Raw genomic sequence first — 11,422 nt, 5'->3', positions numbered from 1 at the left:
TCACAACTACAATTTCATTCGATATTTATACACTCAAATATGTGAAAATGTTATTTAATTTTATTTTATATGCACTATAGTTTCATTAAAACACAACTACATGATCATTTCGATATAACTACAGCTTCATTGCACAATATACACTCAAATATGTGAAATGTTATTAAGTTTAATTTTATATACACTGCATTTTCATTTCAACACAGCTACAGTATCATTTTGATATAACTACAGTTTCGCTGGGTAATATACACTCAAATATGTGAAATTGTTATTCAGTTTCATTTTGTATACACTGCAGTTTCATTTCAACACAACCACATTTTCATTTCATTTCAATTACAATTTCACTTGATAATATAAAAATAATACGTGAGACAATGTCAGTTTAGATACACTGTAGTTTAGTCCGAAACTACTTTTAATTTTAGGCTACTACAATAATTGACTGTAGTGGTTTTTCTTAATTTAGTCTGAAACTACTTTTAATTTTGTGATTAGGTCATGACTTCGATGATTTTACCCAATTGAGTCCTCAACGGTTAGAATTGAGTAAAATTTCTTTAGTCGAAGATTAACTTGCAAGTAAACTAGTTTAGTTGATGACTAAATTAGATATTAATAAAAGTGAAATTATCAATATATATTAACATAGAACTCAATTGAGTAAAATCATTAAAATAAAAGATTAAATTAAACACAAAATGTCATCTTGAAAGTGTGCCAGGTGAGTAAAGAGTAAAAAATAAAGTAGAAAGTGGAGTTTGCATAGTATTACACCTTGGTATATAGGGATGGGCCCATGAGGCAGGGTCCTCGCCGGAAGAAAACGGCAGTTGCCGGCAGGAAGTCACAGACCTCTTCACCTGTTTCCAACCTGTATAACATTATTATGCAAACCGCACACTTGTAGTTGGAACAGTGATATATCTTTTTAACAACGAAATATATGTAAAATAAAACCCAGAACCAACACCAACCAGAAGCCAAACTAAAGTTCCTATAAAGAGACTGCTCTGTTTGTCTCTCTCTCCCCCATCTCCTCTCTCTCTCTCTCTCTCTCTCTCTCTCTCTCTCTCTCTCTCCCTGCATTGCTCTGCTTCTGTTCTCCATTGATTACAGAAGCAGAAAGCTTTGGGGTCGGCCTGTTACTTTTCTCCCATTTTCCATTGTTCTTTGTAGCTTGTTCAAGAATTTCTGCTGCACATTTTCAGGTTGTTTAATTTCTTCAACCCCATTCATTTATATTGGCAGCCAAAAAGCAACTTAACTGCAGAACAATTGAACGAATCAAAAGAAAAGAAAACATCGTTTCCAATGAACAAACCAACCCTTTTAATTTCCCCTGTTTTCATTCACATTGTAGATCCGGGCGGGGACCGGAGAGATGGACGGGCTTTCCACGACGGCGCTTCTTCCGGACGCGTTTTCCGGCGGGCGGGATGATTTGAGCAGCCAAATGAGCATAATCTGGGCGCAACTCAAAGCCCCATTGATCGTCCCCGTCCTCAAAATCGCAGTTTTTCTCTGCTTGTTAATGTCTGTCATGCTATTCGTGGAGAGAGTGTACATGGGAGTCGTTATCTCCCTCGTGAAGCTCTTTGGAAGAAAACCTGAAAAACGATACAAATACGAGCCATTGAAGGATGACGTCGAGCTTGGGAATTCGACTTACCCAATGCTTCTTGTTCAAATACCCATGTACAATGAGAAAGAGGTCTGCGGGCACTCGATCGATCTGCAACTTTTGAGAAATTAAATCCACGGTTTACGCTTACAATTACAAATGGTTTAATTTAATTTGCATTAACCAACCATTCCATCTGCAGGTTTATCAACTCTCAATTGGAGCTGCATGTGGCCTTTCCTGGCCGTCTGATCGTATCATAGTCCAAGTTCTTGATGATTCAACAGACCCCATTATCAAGGTACATACTCAAATTTTAATTTGCTTACTCATTCTCAATTTTGGTCTCACCACTTTATTGTTTATACACAATTATGACTATGAGTGAAATAACTAATGTTTTAATACTTTGGTTATTCTGCTGAAATCCCATTGAATTTTACCATATAACATGCTAAACAATATAGTTTATGGGAAAAGATGTCTATTTATGTAGCAACTCCGTGTAAAATGTGTGATATTTAGGTTTTTCTTTCAAGAATTTATAATTATTTTTTCTTTTGTTTTTGAGACCTTTGGTTAATTTGATTTTGGTATTTCTATTTTTTAAAAAAAAAAAAAAATTATTTGGAGCAGAATATGGTGGAAATGGAGTGCCAAAGATGGGCAAGCAAAGGAATAAACATAAAGTATGAGATACGAGACAATAGGAATGGATACAAGGCAGGGGCATTGAAGGAAGGCTTGAAACATTCGTATGTGAAGCAATGTGATTACGTAGTCATCTTTGATGCGGATTTTCAACCGGAACCTGATTTTCTATGGCGAACCATCCCTTTTCTAGTTCACAATCCCCAATTTGCCCTTGTCCAAGCTCGCTGGAAATTCGGTAATTACTTTTTCTTTAAGATAATAACTTTTATAAAATATCAAACTTATAAACTTAAAACACAAATTAGACATTGATTACCCAAAAAAATAATTAGCTGTCATAAGAATATTTCGTCAGACTAAATAGTTTGGTATTATATATATATATATATATATATATATATATATATATATATATATATATAATTAAAGTATCAAACTTTGAATGGAAGAAACATAATTCAATCTAGGAATTTGTATGTACCAAATCTTTGTACAAATGAAATATACAAAATTGAAACTTAAGAAATTAAGAATGGTGGGTGGACTTTTGCTTTTTCTTATATAATAATAATAATAATAATAATAATAATAATAATAATAATAATAATAATAATAATTGATAACTTTTGATTCTGACCACTCTAATATTTATCAAATATTATACATATGTTATCTTAGTCAAGAGATTTGGAGCTGTCGGTGACAATAGTCACATTAATACTAATAATAAATTGGGTTGGTCTATAATGAATGATGATGTTGCAAAGAAGCTCAATCTTTGTAACCCTATCTGATTTTGCCACCTATAAAAAAGTCACTAATTATTATAATCACATTTAAAATTTCTAATTTAATGATCAATTTTTCCTTTTTAAAAGATTCAAGTGATAGTATGGTGGATATTGGATAAATTTAATTTATTTTTTAAGATTGGTAATTAAATGTGAGGGGAAAAAATGTATGATGAATAATTTGTGTTGCCTATTTAAAGTAGAAGAAAGCAGTGGTCATAGAGGCATATCTGGAAACAGTCATAAAAAAGAGTTGGTTTAAAGTATTTTGGTTCCTTGATGGTTCACTACACTTCATGGGTGGCAATAATTTAAAAAGTACTAAAAACAGATAAAAAGGGTAGGCAGCAAAGATTAATGAGAGGAAATTGAATTGATATAAATATCCCTCTAGGTCATTGAAGTGAGTGGGGTGTTGTGCGACTGAGTCAACATTTTATTAAAAGAAAAATATTATATGTACATGTACTTCATTTTTATTTATAATTTTTACTCTTTCTTACAAATTCATGATATCGATACTTTTTCTAAGACCTACATAGTAAAAATATATCATTATTGTTTACCATATTAGAAAGAAAAAAATATAAAATGTATCATTATTATTTATCATATCATAGAGTTAAAATAAAAGAGTATAACTTTGAAATATAATAAAATTCACTTTTTAAAGACAAAAAGCTGCCATGTCCTTGTGGAAAAATAGTCAAAATAGGAAGTGCCCACATTTGGGCCATAGTATTTTCCTTGAAATATTATGGCGGCTTTGATTCAATTTTTTTCTTATTCAACTTTTATTTTTTCAATAAAAAAAATTTCTAGTATAATTCTAATTCTTTACTTTTCTTTCCTTCACTACCTCTTTATCTAAATAAATAAATAATAGCTCCCATAAATAACTCAACTAGTTACAAAAGACCAAAAAATTGAGAAGAGCTCCTTATGTGAAGTGAGTAAAAATTTAATTTCTAATGTTTGGAGTGAGCGATTCCGCCTTTATATCATATTAAAAAAAATATATTCTTTGATTAATAAATACACTATATAGTGATATACCCTTCGCATTGTATTTGAAGTTGATGACATGAGAGGCAGGTTTGGAGTTATTGAATTAGACAAGGGTATAAGTGTCCAATGGCCTACACTTTATTTTCATTCCCAAAGGTAGCCCGCATGTCAGCATGTGCCTCTGTCGTAGGAGTGGTGTACTTGTGTCCCCGGACCCCTTACCATTACCATATCAATGAACCGACACTAATTTTTGTCTTTCTAATTATTTTCTTAGCTAATTTTTGTGCACACAATTCATTATTATTATAAGTGTATATACCCAAAATGTTCCTAGACTATAACGAAATTCACAAATTAGTAATCAACAATCAAGTTTAGCAAATTAAATCTTCAACTATTCTATTCTTACTCAATAAAGTCATCAACTATTCAATTCTTACTCAATAAGATTATCAACGAATAATTGATTTGTGAATTATTGAGTAAGAATTGAATAATTGTGGACTTAATTGGTAAAATTGATAATCAAGGACTAATTTGTGAAATATGGCATAGTCAAGGAACCATTTGGGTATTTACTCTTATTATAAAATACATCCAAGAAAAATTATATAATACAATGAGTAGCATTCAAAAAAAATATAATACAATGAGTTATGATATTGTACCCTATGCATTGTAAATTGTATTTTTTTCACTATGTATTTTTAGCAGGGTTGTAAAAATCCCGCTTAGGCACCGAGTAATCGGCGCCTAGGCGCTAGGCGCCCCTAGGCCGTGGCGATTTTCCCCCTAGGCTCCCGCCTAGGAAACTGGCCGCCTAGGCGCCCGCCTAGCGCCTAATTCGGCCGATTACACCGCGTTAACTCGTCAATTTCTGTCGAGTTAGCCGAGTTAACCCGACCGACTCGACCTTGCTAATTTTTTTCATTTATATATATATATATATATACACACACACACACACACACACTAGTAATTCACTCGCGCGATGCACGGAAAAAAATTATGCTATTATAAATATAAATAAAAAATAGAAAAACTAAAATATTTTAAATTATTTAATATAATAATATATTTGAGCTTCCATTGGTCAAGTATTTATTATTTTTATAAAATAAAAGATTACAATTAAAATTAAAATTAAAATTTTGTATGGTTAATATAATCTCTAATTATGTGCATATTCAAATAAACTTATAGAGATAATTTACATAATTACATTGATTTATTCTTAATTGCATTTCATCTATATTATAATTTTCACAATACAAATAATAACTAAGATAATTACATTTGGAAAGCAAATTTTAAATTTTGTATGTGTAAATTTAAACTTTAATTGAACACATTTTTTATATGATTATATAATATATAGCTATTTTATTTTTCAAAAGTATATTTTTTATATGATTATATAATATATAACTATTTTATTTTTTAAATGTTGTGCTTTTTTTTTTTTTTTTATAATAAAAGATGTTATGGCATTAATTATAACATTAATTATTTCCCAAACCATATAGCTTTATTATATAAAGGATGTATATGTATGTATGTATGTATGTATAATATGACATATATGCACCTACACACGTGCATTGTTTTTTTTTTTTTTTTTTTTTTTCAGTTAGCCGCCTAGGCCTAGGCCGCTTAGGCCCCGCCTAGGCCGTCTAGGCGCTAGGCGCTACTCTACCGCCCGACTAGCGCCTACCGCCTATTGCAACCATGATTTTTAGTAAAACACAAGGTGCTATAAATTTTTTTTTTAATGAATTTAATAAATCTTTAGGAAAACAATTTAGTGTTAACAATTTTTTTTTTTTTTAAAATATCGCATAAACTTAAGTGAGAATATTGAATGTAGAGAAAATTTCACTTTTGGTATCTTGATTATTATACATGAATCACATTTGATCATTGTCTATTAAATTTTTTTAATTATGTACATGACTATGAAATTTGTATCACATTTGGTTCTACCGTTCAATTTACAGCCTAACTATTGCCGAAAGTGCTCCTTTCGGAAGGAGCACTGCATTTGCTTCATCCAGAAGGACACTTTTGAAATGAGCAATGCATGCATTTACTTATTTGAGAAGGAGCAGTTCCGGCAATAGTTGACCAAAAAAATTAGACGACAAGATTAAATGTGATATAAATTACATAGTCATGCACCTAATTAGAAAATTTAAATAATTAAGGACCAAATATGATTCATGTATAATAATCAGGGATTAAAAGTGAAATTTATTTTTAAATGTAATTACATGAACATTCTAATGTGGTTGATTAAGCGTGTCGTGTCAATAACATTCATAGAGGAATGCAATGGTATTTAAACACTATTGTACTAATACAAAATATTGAAGTAAAAAAAAGTTGTTTACAATCAAATAGTATAAGTATATATTACATGAAGGTTGACATATATATATATATATATATATATATATATATATATATATATATATATATATATATATATATATATATGGGTGCATAATGAACCATTTGACATTCTTGTACTACTTAAAAAAAAATTTGATGATTTAATTTGGTGGTTGATTTTGCAGTAAATGCTGATGAATGCTTGATGACAAGAATGCAAGAAATGTCATTGGATTATCATTTCACTGTGGAGCAAGAAGTGGGCTCATCCACCTATGCATTTTTCGGCTTTAATGGTAATAATAATAATAATAATAATAATAATAATAATAATAATAATAATAATAATAATAATAATAATAATAATAATAATAATAATAATAATAATAATAATAATAAATAATAATAAATAATAATAATAATAAAAAAAATAATAAAAAAAAAAAAAAAAAAAAAAAAAATAATAATAATAATAATAATAATAATAATAATAATAATAATAATAATAATAATAATAATAATAATAATAATAATAATAATAATAATAATAATAATAATAATAATAATAATAATAATAATAATAATAATAATAATAATAATAATAATAATAATAATAATAATAATAATAATAAAATAATAATAATAATAATAATAAATAATAATAATAATAATAATAATAATAATAATAATAATAATATAATAATAATAATAATAATAATAATAATAATAATAATAATAATAATAATAATAATAATAATAATAATAATAATAATATCTCTACTTTTTCACTTAAGGCTCCGTTTGGATAGCAGGAAAATGACTTCTGAAAAATGTTTTCTGGAAAATGAGTCATATTTCAGAAAACATTTTCCTTTTTGGTGTTTAGCTACACAACGGAAAACTATCTTTGTGTGTTTCGTTCATTTTCCAGAAAATGAAAAGAATTGAATACTTCAAAATTTTAATTGTTGGATACTTTTGATAAAATCCTTTTGTGAATAGCACTCTTTTAATATATATATATATATATATATATATATATATATATATATATATATATATATATATATATATATATATATTATTAACATTTTAATAAATGTAACTTTTTTAAAAAATTTTTAAATACAAAAAATTAATATTATTCGTAGATTTTTTTTGGTGGGCCGACTCGCAAAAAATTAGATCCGAAAATTTTGCATGTGCATTCCTTGGAAAATGACTTCCCCAAACAAAGGGGAAGTCATTTTCCGCAAATTATGCTGTGCAACCGAATGCATCATGCGCATGGTGCATTCGATGTAAAACGACGTCGTTTTGGTTAAAAAACGCGCATCCCACTTAAAGAAGAAATTAGGTTCGACTCCCGGCAATAGCATTTTTATATATCCATAAATTCATAACTATATATCCATAAATTCATAACTATATATCCACAAATTCATAACTATATATCCACAGTGAATGAATGAAGTAAAAATCCACAATGAATGAACTAAATCCACAGTGAATGAATGAAGTAAATATCTACAATGAATGAACTAAATATCCAAAATGAATGAACTAAATATCCATAAATTCATAACTATATATCCAGAAATTCATAACTATATATCCATAGTGAATAAATGAAGTAAATATCTACAATGAATGAACTAAATATCCATAAATTCATAACTATATATCCACAAATTCATAACTATATATCCAGAAATTCATAACTATATATCCACAATAATGCTATTGCCGAGAATCGAACCTGATTTTTTTTTAAGTGGGATGCGCGTTTTTAGTCAAAACGACGTCGTTTTGTATCGTATGCACCATGCGCATAGTGCATTCAGTTGCACAGCATAACTATTGGTCATTTTCCCTCAAAACATACATATTTTCCTTTGACTAATGCATCATTTTCCATTGACCACATTTTCTCCCCTCTTACCAAACACTGAAAACTCGGAAAACATTTGTCCGAAGTCATTTTTCGGAAGTCATTTGTATAATGCTAATTAATGTAAGTCAATAAAGTTTCTAAAATCAAGATTAAAAATATTAAACCTGTAGGGACAGCAGGTGTTTGGAGACTGGCTGCAATTGATGAGGCAGGTGGGTGGAAAGACCGGACCACCGTTGAAGACATGGACTTGGCTGTTCGGGCTAGTCTTAAAGGATGGAAATTTTTGTACCTTGGCTCGCTCAAGGTAACTCAGATCATATTTTGAGTTTTTGTTGCTTTTGCCTCTAGCAAGTTCAGTTATGAAAATTGTAATTATAAGTGTCAATTTTTTATTTTTTATTTTTTAATTTTGTTATTCCTGATGAACAGTACAACTGAAAAAATTCTATTGAATTTTGTCACATAATCACACTTTTTTAGAGTGATAATAAAAGTTAACTTGTAGTATTACCATACCCCCGCCCACTGTGTGATTAAGTATAAACTATGTAATAGTAAAAAATCACAGTTTTTATCAAAGCATGCATGTTATGTGAATGAATATTTTTACATTTAAACTCAGAGCATAAACAATATAGTGTGAATGCCACTAAACTAGTGGGATCAAAAGTGACAATAACTGGATCCATCTTAATTAATATATGTAAGTTGTGTGTTCCGCTAGCTGTTTTTAGTCTTCCTATGCATGCATGTTGTCTGCAGTGGAAATGGATCTGAAATGCAATATATATATGGATGTTGTTGTGACCATATATATATAGTCGCGCACGCTCTGATCTGATTTAATTCATCACCTGGATGGCCTGGGTTCTTCTGACAGGTGAAAAATGAATTACCCAGTACATTCAAGGCATACCGGTACCAACAGCACAGATGGTCATGTGGGCCTGCAAACCTTTTCAGAAAAATGTTAATGGAGATTGTGAGAAATAAGGTTTGCTAGCTCCTGCCTGATCAACACTAGCTGGATTTCAATATAATTCACCCCTAAGCTAATTATATTGGTGTTTTAATATATATAATTTGTTTATCTGCAGAAAGTAACGGTATGGAAGAAGGTTCATGTGATCTACAGCTTCTTCTTGGTGAGGAAGGTGATAGCCCACATTGTCACTTTTATGTTCTACTGTGTACTACTGCCTGCAACTGTTCTGGTCCCTGAGGTTCAGGTTCCCAAATGGGGAGCAGTTTATATCCCTTCTGTCATCACTCTTCTCAACGCGGTTGGAACTCCAAGGTTAGTTCGATCAGATCAGATCAGATCGGTTTGCATTGCATGCTTAAATTACACTATACTACTAGTTAATTGAATTGGTTGGATTATTATTATATATTCAGCTTGGTATATATGCATATATGGTTTCGCTCGTACATGATCGACGTACTGTTAAATAAAGATATATGGAACATATATATGCAGGTCTTTACATTTGCTGGTGTTCTGGATCCTTTTCGAGAATGTAATGTCTCTCCACCGGACCAAGGCTACCTTCATCGGGTTGTTGGAAGCTGGCAGAGTGAATGAATGGATTGTTACAGAGAAACTAGGCGATGCTTGCAAGCTAAAACCAGCACTGAGGGCCACCTTTAAAAAACCTCGCTTTAGGATTGGAGACAGGTTAAAAACATCATTAAAACCTACCTACCTTAAACTGTCAACTGTCAAGCAGCTAGCGCCATATATATAAATCCTAACTACCTACATTATTATATTATTGAAATCTTTATTTTCAACAGGGTTCATGTTCTAGAGCTGGCAACTGGTGCCTATCTCTTCATCTGCGGATGCTATGATGTTGCATTTGGGAAAAACCACTATTTCCTTTACCTCTTCATGCAATCGATCGCCTTCTTCATAGCTGGATTCGGATATATTGGCACATTCCTTCCCAACTCTTAACACATATATGATTGCTCGATAATGCGTGTGATGAGTCCTTTCATGCCCCCCCGTACGCCCTGCCTTAGCTATCAGCAGCAGCATTTTGCACCTGCAGATTTATGCATGGGTTTTGTCTGGTTTTTAATCTTTCTTGTAAAATCAAAGAAAGCTGGTTTATTTGGTTTAATTAGGGTGTAAGTCATAAGAATTCTATTTGAGCAGTACGTAGCTAGCTCGAATGGATATGTTTTCCCTCTGTATATTTCAACAAGGGCAATACTATATAGACAAGGAAAGAAGATGCACTGTACTGTATGTGAGAAAAATTAAGGCATTGCATGCATATATTCATTCATACAGAGAAATAGGCAAAATGAAGCAAAGATGATGTTGCATGTCTACCCTCTGAAGCACATTATCTACTATACTAATAAGAGCCCAAGAGAGTTAGGACTATAATTGATAGAAAAAATAGCGGTCAGATATTTTAATCAAATGAATGGCTCAGATTGATCATATTTTAATTTTTCATTAAGATTTCCTAATTTATCCTTAATGAATATGACCGTTAACTTTTTCGTTAAATATTATCTTTTCCGTTAATTTCTGTTAGTTCATCGTTAACTTATTGATTTCAATAAGAAAGGTGTTAGGTTCGAACCTCACCTCAATCAAAGTTGGCATAATTAGTACTCTATCTTACTCCTATTAAATTAAAATAATAATTTAGAAGCCACAACAAAAAATAATACATATGCATTTCTTTAATTTAGAATTATGTGTCTACAATGTCTTTATTCAAAAAAAAAATAATTATCAATAAAAAAAAAGAGAAATAATTTCATTAGTTATATTGTATTTATTTTTCTCCAATATAAAAATTCTTATTCAAATTCATCAATTGATTATATTCGCTACATTGTCCATACAATGTCATTATAAAAAAAAATATATTCATTATCAATAAATTAATTAAGAGAAATAATTTTATTAGTTATATTGTCTTTATTTTTCTCCAACGTAAAAATTCTTTACATTAAAATTCATCAATTGATTATATTCACTACATTGTCTATTTTTTTTTGTGCACTATTTTTAATTAAATATCA

At 30.0% G+C, this 11,422-nt stretch overlaps 1 protein-coding gene across 2 annotated transcripts; it reads left to right on the top strand.

The window, feature by feature from the left end:
• The first annotated feature begins 960 nt into the window (after positions 1–960).
• On the top strand, positions 961–10,772 carry LOC109155123 (glucomannan 4-beta-mannosyltransferase 9-like). 2 transcript variants are annotated; one of them, XM_019302857.1, is made up of 10 exons: positions 961–1,214; positions 1,362–1,717; positions 1,830–1,928; positions 2,264–2,516; positions 6,660–6,770; positions 8,539–8,675; positions 9,252–9,365; positions 9,469–9,668; positions 9,852–10,049; positions 10,169–10,772. In XM_019302857.1, exons 2-10 carry the CDS (start codon positions 1,388–1,390, stop codon positions 10,329–10,331), a joined length of 1,605 nt encoding a protein of 534 aa, XP_019158402.1. In that variant the 5' UTR covers positions 961–1,214; positions 1,362–1,387; the 3' UTR covers positions 10,332–10,772. The 2 variants fall into 2 exon arrangements, with proteins under 2 accessions (XP_019158402.1, XP_019158401.1); XM_019302856.1 differs by having other exon boundaries at positions 962–1,214; positions 1,367–1,717.
• Positions 10,773–11,422: the final 650 nt, after the last annotated feature.

This window comes from Ipomoea nil, unplaced genomic scaffold (assembly GCF_001879475.1).
Source record: "Ipomoea nil cultivar Tokyo-kokei standard unplaced genomic scaffold, Asagao_1.1 scaffold2694, whole genome shotgun sequence".
Lineage (NCBI taxonomy): Eukaryota > Viridiplantae > Streptophyta > Magnoliopsida > Solanales > Convolvulaceae > Ipomoea > Ipomoea nil.
This window is presented reverse-complemented; position numbering and strand designations above follow the sequence as displayed.